Consider the following 23,167-nt stretch of genomic DNA (forward strand, 5'->3'; position numbering starts at 1 on the left):
ATGCTGTTGTATACATTATTCTCTTGGCTTGGTTACTTCATGAAACAGTTCATATGTATTTTTCAGCCATCTCTGAAAACAGCCCTGGAATAATTTCTTGTAACATAATAATATTCCATTGCAGGCATTGACTATAATTTGTTCAGTTGTTCTCCAATTGATAGATACCCCTTTAGTTTCCAGTTCTTTGCTATTACAAAAATAGCAGTTCTACATATTTTTGTATGTATGTCCTTTTTCTTTGATCTTTGGGGTATAGGTCTGGTAGTGATATCATTGGATCAAAGAGTATGCACAATTTACTAACTTTTTGGCATAGTTCCAAAATCCTTTCCAGAATCAATTCCTACCTCACTAACAATACATTAAAGGACTTATTTCCATAGGTTTGTCATTTTCCTTTTTTGTCATCTTTGCTTATCTGATGGCTATGAATCAGAGTTATTTAAATTTGCCCTTTAGCTTGAATTTTTCCATTGAAGACTATTTTTTGATTCATCCTTGATTCTTTTCTTTCTTTTGCCCCCTCCCCCACATGTAGTCCATTATCAAGTTCGATCAGTTTTACTTTTTCAACATCTCCTGTTTATTTATCCTTTTCTCCACTCATGTAGTCACCACCCTGATTTAGAACTTCATCTTTCACCTGCACTTTGTAATAGCTCCTACTCAAAATTCTTCAGTGGTTCTCAATTCCAGCCTACATTTCCAAACTTATTCCAATTATTTTTATTAAGTTTTATGAAGCCCATTTACTATTCCCCAAACTTGACCTTTGAGCCTTTCCACAAACTGTTCTTCATGCTTGAAATATACTGTGTCTTTACCTCTACTTCCCAGAATTTATATTCTTATTTGATGGTTTTACTCAGGTACCATTTCTTTCTTTTTTTTTAATTTTACTTTTTTTGTTTTGTTTTGTTTTGCTGAAGCAATTGGGGTTAAGTGACTTGCCCAGGGCCACACGGCTAATTAGTTTTAAGTGTCCAAGGTCAAATTTGAACTTGGGCCCTCCTGACTTCAGGGTCGATGCTCTATCTACTGTGCCCTCTAGCTACCCCCTCGGGTACGATTTCTTATTTGCCTTTTCTAATTTCTAATCACAGCTATTAGTGTTGTCTCCTCAAATTATCTTCTATCTTCTTAATATGTGTACATGTTATATCCACAAGTAAAATGTAAACTCCTAGAAAGCAGGTATTATTTTTTCTTTTCTTTTTTCTTTGTCTTTTCCTTTTGCTTTCATTTAATTTGGTTTTCTTTTTCTTTTCTTTTCTTTTCTTTCCTTTCTTTCCTTTTTTCATGTCCACCACTAAGAATAGCACTAGAAAAAGAATGTTTGTTGAACCAAGTCGAAAACTAAAGTACAAATTAGAACATTATTGCATAAAGAAGGTGAATGGTATGAAGTTGGAGAGTGTGAAAAGGGGGTATTTTAAAAATATGCTTCTTTTCATTTATCTAGTGCTGGGGATCAGGTAGGTTGTATAGCGGATAGTGTGCTGAACTTGGAATCAGGAAGATCTGATTTCAAATATGGCCTCAGATACTTACTAGATATGTTACCCTGAGAAGTCACTTAATCCCTATTTTCCTCAGTTTCTCTTTTGTAAAATGGGGACATACTGAAGAAGGAAGTAACAAACCATTTCAGTATCTTTGCCAAGAAAATCTTATGTCCATGGGGTCCCAGAGACTTTCTCATACCTGTAGTGTCATATTTTACTGTAAGATCTGACAGACATTGCCTACTAGGATGAATATAGTTTCTTTGCATATAAGTTTATCTCACTTGGGTATTTATTTTTGTTTGAGTTTAACTTCTGGAAAATTAAAAAAACCCATAACAGGAGAGCTCCAGAAATGCAGAAACAAACTTAGCATTAGATTTGATTTTGATTTTGATTTCATTTGATTTTGGAATAATAACCTACAGAATTTTCCTAGGAATTGGAGCTAAAAGGGATCTGAGAGATTACTCATTTTACAAATGAAAAAACAGTTAGAGAAGTGATTTGACTCAAAGACACACACACACACACACACACACACACACACATGTATTAATTAAAACTGGAGTTTGAATGTAGGTCTTCTGCCTCCAATCTGGATCTTTGTTGTTGTTGTTGTTTGTTGAATTAAATCAACTGTGATAAATATCATCTAAGATTGATCTCTTCTGATATACAATTGTTCTTAAGTAGCATATTTTTTGGACACTTGACAGCATAGAGTGTCATTTGTGCAAAAAGGTGTACCAGTGTTAACTCAGACATGCAGAACACTTTATTAAACCTCTGAACAGCCAGCACATGCTTAGAATTATTGGGCTATGCTCATCTGTGGTTTGCAGCAGCATTGCTTTCATTTCTGGCTTTGCTCTTTCTCACAGCTGTGCATTGCTTTCTCCCTTATTTGGCCCCGTCTGATTATATAGCTCACAGCCCTCCAAAAAAGCACCTCAATATTCCCCTCACTTCACCCATTAATCCATTAGTTTATGGATTGATTTTTTTGAGGATACTCACTTGAAAAGAGATACATTGTTCTGAGATGGTTATCCTGTATCATGATACAAAGTGACAAGCACTTCTCAGCATTTCTGTTTCACACTATAATTGTTAAAATTCAAGGTGACAAAATCATCTTTTTTTTCCTGAAGATGGATTTAGGGTCTCACAACTATTTTCTAAGAGTCAGTTATTGTCATGTACCTGCAGAGCCTTCATCCCTTCCCAGACTCTGGGTTAAGTCTGGATGGCTCTCTCTCCGAATTAAGCAGTTTAAAGCTGTTAGATAAATCCATGTCAAAGTATACTGCAAATTCTAACAAACACATTCTGTGGCACATTCCCAAGACCAAGAATGTGGCAATGGATTCCTTTTCTAAGGGCTGGGGCTCAAGTGAGACATTCCTCTACCACTATGTTTGGTCATGGGAGAAGCACAGTCCTAGAGTCCTTTGTCACAAGGGATAAATTGCCACAAAGAGAAAAATTGAATTTTTAATATGTTCTTTAGGAAAAAGCCAAGGAGGGTCATTTACTATCTCAACTACCAGAGGTGAGGAATCCTCAGACTCAGGTATATTTGTCAGATATCTGGGATAGAGTCACATTTCTACTTAATGTTGCACTTTCCAATAATTTTGTTTTCTAATGTCAAGGGTTTTGTAATATTATTCAGATAATGCAGTCTTTACAAGCCCCCAAATGAGGTGTGAGGAAGGGTCTCCAGAATAATTGTTCATTTTAGGAAAAAGTAGTAATGAGAATATATTTTTCAATTTTAAGTTTTGACCATTGCAAAGTTGACTTCCATTTTCTACAAGTAAACTTTATTTCTCCATTGTGTTGCTTGTGGCAAAGGGTTATAAGGAGAACTGTCATATTAATTAAAGTAATGGCTTTGTCTTAAAACCATTTTTTTTGAAGACTGAGATATAGGGGAAATGCTGTGCAGAAGTTAATGACGTCTTATAATTCTTTCTTTTAATCCTTAAGCAGAGCATTGTGAAAGTTTTTGGTCAATTTGCCAACTGGTTAGGATGTACATTTTCTGGAAATTACTGAAATAGGGAGAAAATCTCAGAGGGCCTTTAGTATTTCTTACTAGAAAAACAAATATTAAACGGGAAAAGGACTTTGCATTTTCTCCCCTGCATTTGTGTGGCAAACAGGTTCCAGAACCTATCTCTGTTTACCTTTTTGATTTCTAGGCTGTATTGAAAAGATAGAAAAAGTAATAAAGGATTATTTGCATAGTCTGTTTGCCAGGGCTGTCCAGTGAGGGGAAGGAAAGGCTTTTGAGGGCTTGGATGAAAGATCTGAAGGAGGAGTGAGGTTTCTATGTCTGTTCCATATTTCATTAAGGGGACTTTGTGAGCCAGAGAGACCACTGTCAGCCTTTTCTCATGGTGAGACACAGAGGATTTGCAAAGTTTTTGTTACTGGAGACTCTTTGGTGAAGGAAGACACAGCACAATGGCTATCCTGAATTAGAAATAATCTCTCTTCTGTACAAGTTCTGGGTCATTATTCTCTGAAGAATGAAAAATAATTAGCTTTGGTTTTTAAAAATAGTTTATACTTTATAAGTGAATCATGACACATCAACTTCCAACTTGAAATAACTTTAAATGACTTTTTTTTCTGAGGATGAACTTAACTGACCCCATTTGGCTGTAACTTTGCAGGATGAAATTTTAATTGTTGGATAAACCTGTTCCTTTTCATCCTTTCCTGTCTTTTCAAGAAAAGGAGCTTACTGAGGATGTACTGTACTTATAACCTTAGATATGCTCTTTTTTTGAGTTTCTTCATTATTCATGAATTTTTGAAAAGTTTTAAAAATATTTGTTTTAATTTATTGCTTTTAATGAAGGAAACAATTTTTTTGGTTGCTCTGTTGTCAATTTTCTTTTCTTTCTTTTTTTTAAATTAAAGACTAATAATTATATTTTACTTTTTGAGGAAAACTAGAGATTTACATATTCACTAGATTTTTTTGTTTTAGGTATTCTTCCTTTTAAAAAATGCAATGCTTAATAGATTTCCTAAACATTTTGCCTTGTGTTGAAATATGTTTCTGGGGTTACCAGCACCTGGTTCTTTTAGTATTATTGTCCATGCATGTGCAGAATGAGAGCAGTAGCAATTGGTAGGGTAGAGGAAGGTTAGCCTTGAATACTTTGGATTTGGGAGATTAAAAGAATATAATATGCCAGGTGGTTAAGATGAGAGAAAGACATTCCTCTCTACCACTGTCATTCCTGTGTAGTGATTTAAAACTGTGACTTCTTAAAACAAAAGTAATCTGAAATTATGAGCCTCTTGCTTTGAATTGTCTAAGTCAGATGATTTTTGACCAGCCAGAAAAGGCTTGACAAAGCTTAATGGATTTCCTGATGGAAAATTCTTATGATTATATATTGTGTAAAAAAATTGTAAAATGGTGCTTGAGCACTAAAGGTTAACAATTTCAATTTGGACTTTTTTTTGTTAATTTTTTTTTTTTTTTTAACAGATTTCATTCTGTTCTAAAAGCTATGATTTATTTTGGTCTTTTTATAGACTCTAAAGCTGCTTAAATTTCACCAGAAAAACTGTACCAAACTGAAAAACATACAGTATGGAGATTATAAATATATATATACAGTATATATGTATACACATACACAGAGCAGTATATTTGTATCTATTTGTCCTTTAGCTGGCAAAGAAAATACATTATTACTATAAGTATTTGTGAGTGCTGGGGAAAAGACCAATGACTCACTTATTCCCATAAAGGGTATGAAGAAGCTAGATAGATTCTCTCATCTGGTTAGTAGTTACTATCATAAATATTTAGTTAATCATATAACTGAAAAGAGCTAATACATTATCCTAGCAATCAGGGAAACATTTATTGAGTGTGTAGAAGTTGTGCTGTAAATTATATTATGCAATACTGAGATTATACTATATACATTTATAAAAAGCCATGTAATTTGGGAATTTCCAGTGATGAAATTCCCTGCACAAATGAAGATCAGATCACATCTTGCCTTTGATTTAATAAATAAGCCCCAGGGAATCTTTGATGCCCAAAGAGATTCTCAGGGTCATACATTTTCTAAGAGTCAGAAGGAGAAGCTAAATCCAGACTCTCCCTATTCCACGCTAGAATTGTATCTACTGTGCTACAATGGTTCTATAATTATTATGTTCATGTTGAGATGCTTTAAAGTTGTTTGGGTACATTTTGCTTAGTTTTAGCATCACATGAAAATGTTGATGAATGTTGATAAAACAAAAAGATTCAGAGATAAATCTTTACGAACAGCTGATAAATGAAGTAATCATAATACATACATAATTCCTCTTGGTTTATGTATTAATCCCATTTTAGAGATCAGGCAACTACCTGAGGTTTAGGGAAGTTGTAATTTGATTTATCCAGGTTCACACAGCTGGTGTAGGAAGAGAAAAAACTTGAATAAGAGGTTTTTTCAAACCAATCAATCAAACATTTGTTAAGCCCTTACTAAGTGCCAAATATTGTGCTAAATTCTTGGGATATAAAAACAGGTAAAAAAAACTGTCCTTCCCCTTAAGGGATTTATAATCTAATAAATTACAATCAAACCCAACTTTATTCCACTACACAAGCTTATTTGTAGGGTGATGCTTTGAAACTTGAAATAGATTTTCCTTTAGAAATAATGATCTAAGTGGTCCCATTATTCTCTTGTTGTTTCTGTTTTTTTTTTTTTTTTTTTTTTTTTTTATCCTGCAAGGCAATTGGGGTTAAATGACTTACCCAGGGTCATACAGCTAGGAAATGTTAAGTATCTGAATCCAGATTTAAACTCAGATTCTCCTGGTTCCAGGGCCAGTTCTCTATCCATTGTGCCATCTAACTGTTCCTCCCTGCATTATTTTAAACTTCATATTTGTCAAGAGCATTTATTAAGTACCTTTTATGTGCTGTATACTAGGCACTAGGGATACAAAGATGAAATGAAAAAATTATTGAGCTTATTTATGTATTGTCAGGAGAGATAGCATGTATTCATATTAGTTTATATGTATATAAAAGGCAGGTAAAGGCACAATGGATGGATTCTACCAGATTTCAAACCTCCCCACAGAGAGTTATTCATTTTTGACTTGTAAATGATTTTTGCTTTGATTCTGAGCAAATCAGTTGACTTCTGTCTACTTTAGTTTTTTCATATATAAAATGGGGATAATAATAGCACCTATTTCCTAGGGCTGCTGTGGGATAAAATGAGATATTTGCAAAGCATTTTGAAAACCTTAAAGTCCCATATAAATGCTATTATTATTATGCAAATCACATGCAAAATAATTACAAGGTAAATTTGTTGGGGGGGGGGCACATTGGAAGGTATATCATGATTTTTATCACGCTGACCTTTTCTGATTCCCCTACCCTTTGGTTACTTTCTTTTCTTTTTCTTCAATCAGTTCCTTCTCAGTCATATCCATCTTTTTATTGGAGAAATAATCAATAGGGAAGCCTCCTGCTTTTCTGATTATTCTTGGTCAGTCTCCTATGCTGGCATGTGCCCAATTCTTTAAGTGTGGGTGCTTTCCGAGATTCTAGCTTGAAACCTCTTCTCTCTTCTTTTTTGTTTTTCTATTTTGCTTCTATAGTTTCAACTTCCTACAATGGTATCTACTCTAAAAGACACAGATTTACTTAGATACATGGTACTTAGTTACAAATCTTTTTCTTGTATCCTTGGTAGCTTCTCTCTGGTTTCCTTCTTCCCTACCCTCCACTGATATGACATGCCCCTTTTCTCTTGTACAGATTTCCAAACTGAGTGTCCTTAGCCTTGTAGCATTGGGGAGAATATGGGAACCTCGTTGATTTTCTGTCCATAATAATGATAGGGGATTGATTCTGATTATGTTTCCATTATCCTTTTTGATGGTCACGGAACCCTAGCGAACTCTGTGGAGAGAGATCTTCTCTCTCCTCATCCCCAACCTCTATCTAGAAAACACTCCTTTTTTTTTGCCTGGCTGGGCTAAATCACTGTCGTGGGGGTACCAGAGAAGGAGTCTCTAAAGGAGAGCTCTGAGACCCAAGCCTGAGAGGTGCTAGGATGGAGTGAACTGGGAATAAGGGCTCTGAGAGTTTAATTTCTCCCAAGTTATTTCAGGAGACTTTCACATTGGTCAACACTTCTGTATTATAATGGATTCAGCTTTAGTTTCTGCAAAAATTTTGCTGCCTATGTTTTTTTTTTTTTTTAATTTTGAGGATTTGTAGGTTACAAAGTTCTATGGAGGACTACTCTGCTGACTGCTTTGGTTACTTCCCCATTATGTTACCTAATAGACTTTTAATAAATATGATTGAATTGAATGCTTGTTGAATTCTATCTTGAATCTTCCTTGCCTTTCAGTCTAGGTGTCCTCCATTTCTTCTTGAGTCCTTGATTTCATTGTGTTTCTCTATTGAGGAGTCAAGTTAATCATTCAGATCCTCAGATCTGGAGCTCATACTGAATATCTCCTAGGGAACTGAAGCAGCTGGTAGATCTTCTCAGCTGAAGTCCCCAGATTCCTATGTCTTCTGTCCTAAAAGGCAATATCAAATTTGGGGCTACATGTTATAAAATGGGCTGACTAGGTTAAGACCCAGAGTACCTTTTATAAGATTGGCATGGCAAAAAACCATAAACCACAGAGTGAATTCCAGAACTCCGTGGACTCATTATCTAATCCCTCCAAACTACTTAGTGTTCTAGGAGAACGGATGGATGAAGTAAGAACTAAAAGCAAAATAAGAAATAAGAATGGGAGATTCTAAATCCAAAGTGCGTGTGAGGGATTGCAGAAAAGGGGAGCATAGCCAAGAGTCCTTCAGTGGTGGGACCTAGAGATAGACATAAACATAGATTGTAGTGAAGAATGGAAATAGATCCATGGTTTGTGATGAGGATGACTGGGATGGTAGTGGTTGCAAGCAGCTCCATCATAAAGTCATATATTTAGTTCTAGAAAGAACATTAGAAGTTTTCTAGTATGACTCACTCTTTTTACAAATGAGGAAACTGAGACCTATAGAGTTTGTTCAAAATCACACCATAAATGGAAATGCTAGGATTCAGATACAGTCAAGTATTGACTGTTGACTACAGTCAGTTGACTACAAATTGACTACAAATCAAGTGAACTCTTTAGTGTACCATCCAAGATGAACTGGCTGACTAAGCATATAGCCGGAGCCAGAGAGAATAGGGGAGAAACAAAAAAAAGATCTCCCAGTGGCCATAACAAAGGGAAAGAAGGAAGAATTCCCAGCAGCAGCATTTTGGAGAAGGGAAAGTGAAGGTAAGAATGGGAGGAAAGTAAACCCTTGGACAAGATGGCTAGTAGTATATAGATATTTGGAACTTGAGACTGGCCACATTTCCTTTCCAAGAAAAAGGCAGTAAAACTTAAATTGAAAATGCTGTGTGTCGGTGACATATCATGCATGTAATAGATTTTGTGTTTCAGGTACTAAATGTAATTACTGCATTTTCCATGCCATTTTACGATTTTAAGCAGTTGGTGAATTATTACTTAGGCTATTTTTTTTTTTTTAAAAAAGCAATAATAAGATGCCCCTTTCCTTTATATCCTAGGTCTCTGATTTGGGTTTTATGACAAATGCTAAAGAGGGGGTGGTGAGAATCCTTGAAACTTCTCTTTGAAGATAGACTAGCAATATTTGGTGCTTATTGGCTCTTGTTTACTTGAGGACAAGCTGCTGCTTTATGTTAAAAGAGCACAGTGTTCTCTTTCTTGTATCTTCTTTTAATTTATTCAGTTGTTTTGCTATATATACCACAACATGTATGTCACTCCCTTCGGAATAAGAAAAAATAGTTTGAAGTTTTAGAAGAAGAATTTCTGGTGAATTAGTCATGAAGTTCTATAGCTATTCCTCAGTTCCTCTCTAGCTCTTTTATAATTTATGTTGATTGGGGCAAAATGTAGGGTGAGGGATAAGTTGATTTATCTGTGATACAATCAGCTTACAATAATTTACTAGTACAAGTATGAATACTTTAATTATTTTGAAAATAATTATAACACATCTATCTGGGACTTGGTTCTCTGGTTACTTTGCCTGCTTAGATTTAGCACAATGAGGTGGTTACAGTGCTGGTCTTGGAGTCAGTAGGTACAAAGTTTTAAATTTTGCCTTTGACATAATCCATCTGTGTGAACTGAGGCAAGTCACACAACCTTGCTGGTCCTCAGTTTCCTCATCTGTAAAACAGAGATAAAGTCTTACTATTTACCTCAGAGACTCTTTTGAAAAGAAAAATCTATTGAAAAATACTTTGAAACCTTAAAAAATATATGAATACTAATTATTTTCATTATTGTTGCTATTACCAGGAACACAGCTCAAAGCCAGAAATTAAGAAAAGGCCTGTGAGAACAAAAACAAGTGTCCCAAAGTTCATATACTAGCACTTTATTTATAAAGCTGTTACTCAAATCCTTTATTATTATTATTTGACAATAAAGAGTAATACGTTTGGTTTCCAAAAAAGTGGGGAAAATGGACTGGTAGGGGTAGGTACATCAATAATAGCAAGAGTTGTTATTTGACAGTAAAGGAGGAAATGGAAAACTCCCAAAAAGCAGACAAAAAACTCAAAAAGCACAGCAGTCTGAGGCCATTTAGCCTCAAAAGTCCTGAAGGCATCATAGTATAATAATTTATGTTCTTTAACTATCAATTAAATAGTGCAATGTTAAAGAAATATGTGATCTCTATTAAAAGAATTTCTGTCCAAGATACTTTAAGTTAAAAATAGGTTTGACTGTAGAAAACTGTAGTCCAGAAGGACTAATGGCCCAATAGTTAAGTTTAATTGAAAATAATGTTATGAAAAACTCATAAAATTAAGGGAGAAATATTATATTGCACCAAATAACAACACTGTGGATTTCCTTACTTTGAACTTCTATCAACTCTTGTAGTTGTAAAACATCTGAATTACTCATCTTATCAGATAGTTCAGTTCTGTTCTTACCCTAAAAAGACTCTCTTTAGAAGATACTTCTAAAGACTAAATTTAGCTTTAAAACATCTTGTCCTCTCAGATCATTGTCATCTTCAATTGTCCTTATCCACTGATTCCTTCCCCTCCCCTACAAAATGGGAGACTACCCTCATCCTTTAAAGAAACAAATAAGCCTCTCTATCTTGCCATCAGTTCAAGCTGTTTTTTTTTTCCTTTTACTTACTGTGAAGTTTTTTTCTATTTTCCTTCAAATCTCTAACCTGTCTGACATTTTGTACTCCTTGTGGAACTAGCATAACATAGAAAACTTCTGATGTGAATCTATGTTAAGTTGGTCCCAGGGCAGCAATTTATAATGGACTTCTGTAGTGCTTTAATTATGAAATCAGAAAATTCAATCTCTTTATTTTATTTAAAAATGAAAATATAAAACAGGGTGAAATTCTTTTCAGCTAAATAACTTTGGTGGGTTCTTTCAGGAGGCTAAATTTTAGAAGAACAACTTAGCTGCCATGGGAAGGGGTTTTTTGGATCTTTTTGTTGTTGTTGTTGTTGTTTTTTAATGTTTTTAGCTTAAGGCTATTTATACATTGGCAATATTCACTAGAGTTTTACCCTGAGTAATTTCATTTGCTTTCTTGCTAAACATATTAAGGATTTTCTTGCTCTCCCTCATCCACAACATTCCTCAGAGCCAAGTTTCTCCTGGGAATTCAGGCTTCAGTGCCACTAGTCAGGGGTTAGCTACGCTGGCATCCTGCCACATCTATTCCACCTCCTCACTAGTTGGTTTTGACTATGGGATACTAACATCCAAAGCATGACTTTGGCTAAGAAGATTCAACTGGATTTTACTAATGAAAGGCCAATGAAATATCATTCTCTCCTAATTCTTCCTTATGTGTTCTTCTTGCCTTTAAAAAAAATTAGACCTATAATTTTATTGATAGAAAGAACTACCCTATCAAGAGCAGATCATGAATTGTCCTCCATGCCTATAATGCCTTCCCTTCAGTGCTCTGCCTACAGAAATCCCTGGCTTCTTTTAAGTGTTAACTAAAATACATTCTTATACTGAAAGGCTTCCTCAATCCCTCTTGATTCCAGAATTAATATTTTTTAAATTTAAATTTTCATTTATTTTTATTTAGATTCATCACTAACACCATTTGACAACATCATGACATAGTGGGCACACAATCTTAAAATGCATGATTTTGCATAAGTAGTTTGTCAAGTATAGTATCATTTTTTTTTGGTACTAGGTTTAAAGATGACACTTGTATTCTTTGGTTTTTAATGTGTTTTGTAATACCATAATATCAGTCTAATTATGGATTGGTAAGAAATTTAAAAGCAGTTTTTTTTTCTTCAATCAGTTTCTTCTCAGTCAGATCTACCTTTTTGTAGAAGAAATCATCAATAGGGAGGTCTTCCATAAATTTCTGGGATTTAACTTTAATTAGAATTTAATGGCATTTATATTTTGTATTTATCCTGTATATAACTTAGTTTGTATGTGTTTACTTGCTGTCTCCCCTATTAGATTGGAAGTCCAGGACTGGTGCTCTATCAGCTTGCCATCTAGCTGCTCCAAAACAATCTATAAGTAATAGAAGCTTAAACTTATGGAGCAATTTTACAAGATGCTGTGCACTTACTATTTCCCTGATTTTTTAGGATCATTATCTTTATTATACATAGAGGAAGATGGAGCTCATGGAGATTATTATGTGGCCAGGGTCACACTTTAGTAAGTGGTAGAGTATGGACTCAAAGTTAGACTTTTTGGCTCAAAACTCAAGGTATGAAAAAATGGAGTAGAGAAATATTCATAACTTCCTTCTCTGTTGGTGTTCTGTCTGTGAGAATCTGAGGCTAAATTTGAACTCTTCCTGGCTATAAACCCAGGACTTCATCAGCTGCACCTAACCACGTTGGAGATAGTTGTCTGGGAGTTGAATCATAGATTGTTGTTCAATCGTTTTCATTGTATCCTATTTTTGTGACCCCATTTGAAGTTTTCTTGGTGAAGATACTAGAATGTTTTGCCAATTTCTTCTACAATTAATTTTACAGATGAGGAGCCAAGGCAAATAGGGTCATACAGCTAATGTCTGAGGCCAGATTTGAACTCAGGAAGAGTTCAAATGATGAATTTTCCTGACTTTAGGCTCAGCACTTTATCCACTATGCTGCCCAAGTTGGAGATTCTGGCCCACCTCAGAATTCTGAATACTAATCCATGCTCTCATCCATCCCTGTTCCATACTTCTTAGCCTGGTCACTTGCCTAGAGGTCAGATTTGTGATTTGGGACCTGGAATTATGACCTGCTATAGTTTCTACTTCAGTTTTTTGATTTTTTTTCATTCTTTTAAAAACCTATTAAATAGATTAAATAACATTTCAAATGTATCAAATTTATTAAAAGTTTTAAAAATTCCTTCTGTAATTTGGAATTTGATTTAAAGAATAATAAGAAAAAAAGAACATAAGACATGAATTTACATAATGAACATTATACTAATAATCTTGTTTCATTGTTTTCTTTCAGATACTGATGAATATAGACCTCCTGTATGGAAATCTTACTGTAAGTATGAAAATAAAAATGTAAGCATATTGGCTATACAAAATATATTACAAATACATTAGAGGCAGCAAAATTAAAACTAGTCGGAGAATTTTTGAATTTTCACTCATTCATTGAACTTGAATTTGAAATTCATTGAATTTGCAGAAGGATGGCTTAAGTTTTCTTGGTAGGCATGATTAAAATGGATCATAGCTATCTCTGTAGGGTTCATTAATGTTCAGCATTTTTGGACAGTTTAGAGTTCTATGGTGGTCATACATGCACCATACCTGAACATGTGCATAAATCTTGATTTCCAGGATTTGGGGCTGGTTGATTCAGAACTTCAAATGAATCTGGTAGAGAAAAAGGGAAACCAAGAATTCAATCATTCACATTAGTTTTTTTTTAAAGTTTCATTTATTTTATTTTTTATTTGTGGAATAAAACAAGCATTTCTATAATGTATAATTTATAAAAAGATGATTTTTAAAAAGATGATTTAAAATACTTATAAATTTATTAGGTACAACTTGCTATTATTTTAAAATATATTTTAAAAGTTATATATATTTTTTCCTTTATTTTCATCTCTCCCTTCCCCTTTCTAGAGATGGCTATCATTAGACACAAATATTTGTGTATCTGTATGCATGTGTGTACACATATATTATATATAATGTTTGTGTGTATTTGTGTGAGAAATCATTCTATAGATATTTCTGTTTATTCAGAATGAAGAGAACATCTTCCTTTGCATGTTTTTTGGTAGTTAATTTCAATTCCTGTTTTCTTATCATGGAAAATGAACACCTAACTTCAGATGGGTATTTTCAGAAAGCTACCAAGAAGGGAAGAAAGGGGACAATGAGTCAAAAGAAAAAATACATTTCATTTAGGAATAATTTATCCACTATAGCATGGACAGAGGCATATTGAGTGCTGTATGCCTCATAACTCTTTCCATGTTGCATTTTTTTTAATACATATGGAATCCTCTTTACCCCAGGATTGATTATCCACATCCCCACAATTATGATGATATGTTTTATTTAGTCTGAATTTATTATTTCATTGATTTTGAGAATTCCTAATAAAGAAGTTCCTTCTCTGCAGATAAGCAGTTGTTTTGCAACTCATAGTCCTAGAGAATTTCCTGGAGTCCTTAGAAGGTCAATGACTGGCCTTGTGGGATAAGAGGTTGGACAAGTCTTCCTGAGTAGGAAGCCGGCTCTCTAGCCACTCTTCCGTGTTAACCTTCTAAGAAGTTTTTAAGAGAAGCAAATGCTATCATCACACAAAAATACTAATGAACTGACCAGCTGGAAAACTGGTCCACATTCAGATATCCCTTCCTGATTAATACAAACATCTTTCCCCATTGAATCAACTGACTTCATTGTCTAATCAGAGGATTAACAGAAGCTCATGGAAAAGCTGATGAAAACCTTGAATATGTGCTTCAAAAATAAAATGTGTAATGAAAGATGTCATATTATGTTATCATATAATTTTGATAGGAAAAATAGTTTCCCCAAACCAGTAAGCACTTGATGCCTTCTTTGTTATTCTGAGAATCAATGCATAAATACCACTATAACCTAAATTTGTTAATTATAAGATAAAATAAGCAGATTTTTCATACTTTAATTCCATTTAGCAAGCATTTTCAACATCTACTATGAAATATTACTTTCTATGTTAAGTGGATTCATTTTAAATGGAATTTTTCTATTTTTTCTATTTCTATTAATTTATTTTCTATTTTTCTATTTGGATTATGAAGACTATCTGTTTTTAAGGGAATGTCCTACAAAGGATGCCTACTAGAAAAACAAATCATTTTCATTTCTCCATTCTGGCTACTAAAGTCTTCTTTAAGATTTTTTTTCCTCCCCAAGTACTAGTAATCTCTAAGGACACTTCCACCTCTAAATCTTAGTAATCTACTAGTCCTAAGAAACTAATAGTTTAAAAGAATCAATAGGGGAAAAATAAAAGCTTGTGTCCACTACTTACAAATTTGAAAGCAACAATATTTTGAATTTAGACATTGGCTATTTTAGGAGTAGATAGAATTTGAAAAAAACACTTTTAGTAGCTAAAAGAAGAAAGTTGTATTTTAAATAGAAGCTTTTACCATTTTTGTAAATGTAAGAAATTTGTCTTTTTTAGTTTCTAATGGTCCCAAGTTGCTCACACTAAAAGAGAAACTAAATTTTGCTTCTTTCATTATAGTGGCTATATGGTCCCCAAACACTATAAGTAGATATGTAGTTTTTCTATTTTAAGCTTATTATAGTAAATAAAATACAAACAGCCCATAAAAATCGCCACAGATTCTTTTTCATCTGCTTCTTCTTTCCATCTCTGGAGTATGTAGTTCAAAGGGTTCTTGGGATGACTAATGTATCCAATACTAGATACTTTTTGTTTCATAATACCATTGATTGGAAGTCTATTTAACATATTCTTTCACTTACTGTTTTAAGTCACCACTTTTTTTCTTTTCTTTTTCTTTTTTTTGTACAGTGACTGGTGTCCTTATTACTGAAGGCAAAGCTATTTATTCACCATATAGAGCTATTTTATGACTTTCTTTGAGATGTGATATGTTTTGTTCTCATAAGGCTGTTGATTAGTGTTTATAACAGGTGCAAATTTTTTTCAATAGTTTAAAAAAACTGATAGTTACCATTTGTCTAGAAAAACATATTTTCAAATGTTGATGGCAGTTCTGTTGCACTGTGTAGTTCCTCGTAACTTTAATGGCCTGAACTGAACACAGTGGTAATAGCTGAATTAAGAGAAAATTAAGAGATAGAGGTTTATGTTGCGTCTATCAAGTAAGAAAATATTTCCTTTTTTAAACCATAACAATTAAACTCTAGTTATTGAGTTTATATGAAAAGGTCTATTTTTTTTTATTAAACTCTTTTCCTCCATAAAATCTACAATATTGAAGCTGACATGGCACCAAAAGGCAATTGTCTTGTCACCCGAGAGACAAGGCAGTCTACTAGTTTGAACCATTGAAGTCAGGGTATTTTCCTAATTACCTTAATAGAAACAACAACCAAAAAAATGTAAACATTCAGAGATAAGAAAAGGATTAAAAAGTACATGAAAAAATAAAGTAATCAAAAATAGAAAATATGCAAAGTGATGAAAAGTGCCAATACAATAAAAAAATACCATAGAATAACAGAAAAAGATAAAATGCCTGAAGTAAAACAGATGGGAAAAGAAACAATGCAAGATTTTCTGCATGATGTTGTCAGATAGATAAATGACACACCTACAGAAATTAAGCAAGAAATAGCAGTGTTGAGAAAAGATCAAATAAAGAAATAAAATGAAGAAAGTTAAAGAAAAACATAGGGGAGAAACTCAAACTTGAATTAAGATTCCAGAAAAAAAATCTGGAGGAAGTATTCATATCACAACTTCTAATTATGGGGGTTCTCCTAGCTACCTTCTACCATTTTTTTCTTGGTACTCTTTAAGTACTTGGTACTTAAAAAAGGAAACCCTTACATTAGGGTTTAACTCTCAACTCTTAAGCACAAGACTTCCAAATAAATCTACTGGGCTCCATTCTTTTTTTCCTGCACTTCAGTCCCAAATTATCAATTGTTCATTGAACAATTAAAAAAGAATGGACTAGAAATGTCTTAAACTCAACTTATCCAAAATTGGACACATAATCTTTCTTCTCAAACCCTTCCTTCTTTCAAAGTACCCAGCATGTTTTCAGGCTTCCCTATTCATAATCTCAACATTATTCTGGGCTTCTCACTCTGTTACCCCTCACATCCAATCACTTGCCAATTCTTGCTATTTCTATCTTTCCAACTTCTTCCATGTTTTGTTCCTTCTCTCTACTTCTCAGTCACCTCATTGGTTCAGAATTTTATCATTTCTTGCTTAGATTATTACAACTGTCTCCTCAATTCTCTCACAACTTTAGTCCATCTTAAACATTGATGCCAAAGTATTTTTAAGTACAGATCTGACCATGTGCTGCAATGGACAAAATATAAACTCCTTGGTTTAACTTTTAAAGTTTTATACAGTCTAGCCATAACCTGTCTTTCTGGTCTTACTGGGCATTAGTCTCTCCACCCCAAACTGACTTGCATTTGGTAATCAAACCAAACTGATCTTTTAAATTTTCTTCAAGCATTATATTCCATCTCTTATTTCTTTGTTCTTATACAGGCTATACCACTTGCCTATTCTGTACCCTTTCCTTACATATACCTCATAGAGTCATTTTTACCTAGATATAGCTCATCTTTCACTTGAACTCATTCTGGATTCTTCCAGCTGTCAGTGTTCTACTTCTCAAACTCACATGTTTAACCATTTTGAATAATATTCATATTTATTGACTTTATATTTATATTTAAATAGCCAGGAAGTACAGTGGATAGAATGCTGCACTTGGGATCAAGAAGAACTCAAGAGACCTCAGTTCAAATCTTGCATTAGACACTTATTACCTGTGTGCCCTGAGCAAATCATTTAACTTCTGTTTATCTCAGTTTCCTTAATTATAAAATTATTAAATAAGGATAAATATCTTAGACCCATTGCTCCTAGACTTAGGGTCTAGGGCCAAATTTTGTGTTGATGAGGGAAGGGGAGAAAAGTCCAAACTGTGAAAAGAAAGGAAGAAATTTTATACCAAAGAATTTTAATTAACAAGGAAGATTTAATTCTCAAGGAAGATTGCTATGACGAGTGCTTCCATTCCATTCCAGTCATATACTCACAAGGATTCTACCTCTATGATCAAGAACTCTGAAGTTCCTCTGACCATGGTCTCCCTATTTTTCATATCTCCCTATTCACCCATTCTAGCTTTCTGCATTCATTGCTCCTGATCTAGTCTCACTTTCCTCCTTTCAAAATTTTGATTCTAGAGTTAACCATTTCAATTTTACATTTTCCTTTGTTTTCAGATCCTTTACTCTCTTGTCAAGGGGTTGTAGGATTGTAAACTTAGAGCTTTGAGGAATCTTAGAAGCTATTACTGAGGAAAAATTGAGCCACAGGGAGATTAAATAGTTTTACCTGTGTTATACAGCTGGTATGTGTCTGAGGCAAAATTTAAATAGGTATCTTTGTGTCTCCAAATCCAGCCCTGTATTAATTATCATTTAAAGCTCCTTAAAAACGTAGTTTTTGTCCCTAGTCGTTGCTTCCCAAATACCAATACCAACTGATGCACATGATCTGCCTTAACTTCTTTTAGTGTTCTGTTTAATACTGCTAAAGTCATACAACTTTGCTGATTTGATCCACTACAAATCTGTTATTTTATCTTAACTGGACCCGAATTGCTATCTATCAATCTTTTTATTCATTCCTGATTTGCTCCCTATCACAAATATTATCAGATTCTCACTCCCCCCCCCAAATCTCCTCCCAAGTCATGTACACCATTCTCTTTTTGTTCCTCTCAACATAAGACTGACCTCATATTTTATAATATTTTACACATTTATTGAAGCAATTTGTTCTGAGCTTTTTTTCTACAATCCAGTTCCTCAAAGCCACTTAACATCATCCCCATTCTTTTCTTCCTTTTCAGCAGTCCTAGAAAAATAAATTATTCTCATCTTGCCAAGGTTAGCCACTCTTTTAATCAATCAATCACCTAATCAAAACAGTAAACATATGTTAAACATCTGCTATGTATAAAACATCATGCTTTATACCCCCAGCAAAGTGCTGGGGATAAAAATACAGAAATGAAACAGTTTTTGCTCTCAAGAAACTTATAGTTTACAAAAAGAAATGTATTCTATTTTACTTGTACTTTTCATCCCATTCCTTTCCATTTCCTCCGATGTGGCCCCATTCCTTTTGACTTCTTAATATTATGATTTTTTTCATAAAATATAGATATTTTTCTTAAGCCTATTAACCACATTTTTTAAACATCCAACATAATACTTGTTGATAGACTAATTCTCATAATTTTAAATGGGAATCCTAAACCAGCCTTACCATAATTGAAAATATCTTTTATAATATCTATTAAGGATAGTTACAGGATGGACAATAGAAAAGCATTTTAATTTTGAGGAAAGAATAGAAAAAAAGCATTGCAATTCTAATGTTAAAGATAAATGGCATAAACTTTTCAATAAAAATCTGGATGAAAACATCAGGCATTCATTAAGACAATGTCCCAGGCACTGTACTTGGAATAAATTTTTTTGTTTTAACTATGGAAAGTAATTTTTGATTCATTTTGACTCACTCTCAGTCATTTTTGAAAATATCATAAATTATGACCTGGGATCCAGTTACCTTCTAGCTGGACAAGAGAAGATATTCTAAAGCTTTGCCTTAGTCCCATTCACATTCTTCAGCTCCATCCAGGAAAGTGTGAGATTGATGGAATACAGAAGGCTCTTTTCTAGTATAAATATGGCTTCTTGATTGAAAACTTGTCCTTTGGAAAACTGCCTGGGTAGAACTGACCTTCAGGTATAGAGGAGCTTGAAATATAGAAAAAAAAAGTTATTGTCTCTTACCTTTTTGTTTAGTAGAGATGGGAGGAAGTTGAGGAGTAGGGAAGGAGCTGGCTTCTTCTTCTTCTTCTCATTCTTCTTTCTTTCTTTCTTTCTTTCTTTCTTTCTTTCTTTCTTTCTTTCTTCTTCTTCTTTCTTTCTTCTTCTTTCTTCTTTTCCTTCTCCTTCTTCTCCTCCTCCTCCTTCTTTCTTTTTTTTTAAACAAAGGGCCAGAAGAGAAGAACTATTTCTGTCCTTTATTCTTTATTCCCCCATAGTCAGAACATGAGGCTTTAGTCTCCTACTTCTCTAGCCCTATCTAGTGGTTGCATAGCAGACCCAACTGGGCCTAGGAAAGATTCTAACTAGCAGACATTTTCCATTCTACTTTTAGGTTAAACACATGATTTTACGGTGGTGAGGCAGCATAGCATAGTAAGTAGATAAACAATTGGCTTAAGAGTCAATAATACTTGAAGTTCAAGCATACCGTTTGACATATAGTGGCTATTAAATTGTGGTCAGGATTCTTAACCTCACAATGCTCCAGGCTTTTCTCAGATTATAAGTTTTTAGGATGATAGATTTTGGAGCTAGTAGGGACCTTAGAAGTTATATAACACAATCCTCTCTCTCTCTCTCTCTTTTTAAAATAGGTGAGGCAATTGAGGCACAGAATCACAAAGATAGTTAGCAACAGAGCAACAGAATTCAAGCTAAGGCCTTTTAGACTCCAAACATGTTGGTCTTTCAATTTGTTCCCAGAGTCTACTTATATTAGTCCAAAAAAGGATTAGGGTTATTAAATATATTTTCATTATATTGGATACATTGTTTATATATACACATATATGTATGTTTGTGTATATGTGTATATATGTATATATGTTTATATTGACCTAATAAATCCTCCATTAGTCCATGTGTTTGATGGTTCCATTAAATACTCTTTCAAGCAAGATGTTGTATGCTTATTTAGTAGATTCATGCTCTCTAGAAGGAAAGTGAAAAAGGATTCATCTAGCCATTGCCTCCAGGGCAAATCCTGAAAAGCAAAGATTTTTGTCCTTTCTTATAAGTGTATTTTTTTTTTAAAGAAGAATAGAAAGAAATACAGAAAAACTTATATAAAGCATTGCAAAGCCAAGATCAGCACAACAGGAAGTATACATTCATTGATTACAATTACTTATAGCAAAAGAAGATAAAGTCCAAGATGGCAGAATTTCATCTGGACTTCAAAAAAGACAACAAGCAAACACATTTATTTGCTTATTGTCTCTTGAGTCATTCGGTTCTGCTTTGTTAATTTCTACGGGTTTCATGTGGGATTTTGTTTCTTCTTTTCAATGCTTACTTGATCATTTTTCTTTGTTGATGGTTATTCAGTTTGTAATGTTTAAATTTTTAAAAATTCCTTGCACAAGGGCTCTTCTGAAGTTCTTGAGAATACTTAAAATGTTTTATTGTCTTAAATAGTTCAATAATTCATCTCATAACTTGTTTATACCATGAATAATTCAGCAGTCCATTCTAGCAGAATACAGAGTTAAACTTCAGCCCCATTGAATGATCTAAATTTTTAAATAAGAGAGGTCTGCATTAATGATACCTCGCTGTTTTGTAGGGTTTTCAGATATCAGCTTTGTTGACAGGTATTTTTCCTCCTGAATATGGATGGATTACACATATTTATCTTTTATTTATATAAAGTTTCAACAGTTGTTTCTGTTCTTTATTATTGAAAGAGAATCTTGACTTATACTGTCACCATCTAAATGCAATCTAGAGACGTTTTTTCTGAAAAATTCTTTTCTTTCCTTCTCTTCCCCAATTCGCTTCTCATTACCATATGTCAAATCAGCAAGCAAAAAGTAACAAGCTATTAGTAGACTTCTACTACATTCTAGGTACTGTGTTAAGCACTGGGGATAGGAAGAAAGGCAACAACACTTCCTGCCCTCAAGGAGCTTAAAATCTAATGGATGAGACAACATGAAAAGAACTATGGAAAAATAAAATACCTAAATACAAAATAAATTGGAGATAATTCCAGAAGAAAGTCATTATCATTGAGTGAGAACAGAAACAGGAAATGGGACTTTAGCTGAAATTTAAAGGAAGCGAGGGAAACCAGAAGGCAGGAATAAAAAGGGAGAAAATTTAAAAAATAAGGGATAATCTGGAGTTTGGAGATAGTGCTTGTTTGAGGAGTAGCAGGGAGGTTAATGTCACCAGATTACAGAGTACACGGGTCTGTGAAAAGAAGGAGGGAGTAAGCTGCAAAGGTAGTAGTAGGAGGATGATTATGAAGAATTTATGAAGAAAATCCTCCAAAAGGAAGATTTTGTTTGGATTCTAGGTGTAATAGGGAGTCAGCTGGAGGGGCTGAGGGAAGCTGAATGGCACTGTGGGTAGAGTACTTGCCTTGGAATCAGGAAGATTCTGAGTTCAAATTCATTCTCAGACACTTCTTGTTGTGTGAACCTGGGGAAGTCACTTTACCTTATTTGCCTCAGTTTTCTCAACTGTAAAGTGAGCTGGAGAAGGAAATGGAAAAACCATTCCAGTGTTTTTGCTAAGAAAATTCCAAATATGGTAATGAAGAGTCAAAATGCAACTGAAAAATGATTAAACAACTAACCAAACAAAAACAAGGGTAATGGTGGCAAACATTGTCTAACATGCACTTTGGAAGATGGTTTTTATAGCGGAGCAGAAATCAGACTGGAGTATGGAAATTCTTTTTCTTTTTCTTTTACTTCATTTATTTATTTGCTGAGGTAATTGGGGTTAAGTGACTTGCCCAAGGTCACACAGCCAGGAATTGTTAAGTGTCTGAGGACAGATTTGAACTCGGGTTCTCCTGACTTGAGGGCTTATGCTCTATCCACTGCATCAACTAGCTATCCCGGAGTATGGAGATTCTTAAGGCAAAGATATGAATACGTAGACTGTTTCATTGATCCATGTGTGAGGTGATGAAAACCTAAACCAAGATGGTATCAGAATAAGAAGAAAGAAGGAAGCATGCTTATAGGAGAAATGTTGACAAAAGTAGAATTGACTGCATGCGGCAACTGCTTTGACAAGTGAGAAAGATTTTTAAAATAACATGAGAAAAAAGAATCAAAATTGATTTCTTTGTCCAAACACTGACATTCTTACAACTCACAAGCTTATTTGTTTCCTAGTCTTATATTTTGAATTTGAGTTGTTTAATCCCACAAACATTTATGAAGCACCTAATATGTGCAAGGTACCCTTCTCAGCAGTACACATGATGGGGTTAAAAAACAAAAAAGCAAAAACAAATAATCACTGCCCTTAAGGAATTTGTGTTTTACTAGGAAGAGACATGTTAAATAGGCAAGTAAATATAAAATGATTTGAGAGGAGGGAACATTTATAACTAGGAAGCTCAGGAAAGGCTGTCTGTAGGAGGTGGCCTTTGAGTTGAACCTTCCTAGAAGATAAGGTTTCTAAGAAGAGGAAATGAGTAGGTAGTGTATTC

General features: G+C 34.0%; 1 protein-coding gene across 1 annotated transcript in view; it reads left to right on the plus strand.

Annotated features, from left to right (window-relative positions):
* The window catches only part of CHN1 (chimerin 1), a 260,185-nt gene that overhangs the window by 38,431 nt on the left and 198,587 nt on the right, over positions 1–23,167 (plus strand). The window contains exon 2 of the mRNA XM_012544834.3: positions 13,106–13,144. Coding sequence (XP_012400288.2) covers positions 13,106–13,144 — 39 coding nt within the window. The remainder of the gene's footprint in view (positions 1–13,105; positions 13,145–23,167) is intronic.

The sequence above is a fragment of the Sarcophilus harrisii genome, chromosome 3 (genome assembly GCF_902635505.1).
Source record: "Sarcophilus harrisii chromosome 3, mSarHar1.11, whole genome shotgun sequence".
Classification (NCBI taxonomy): Eukaryota; Metazoa; Chordata; class Mammalia; order Dasyuromorphia; family Dasyuridae; genus Sarcophilus; species Sarcophilus harrisii.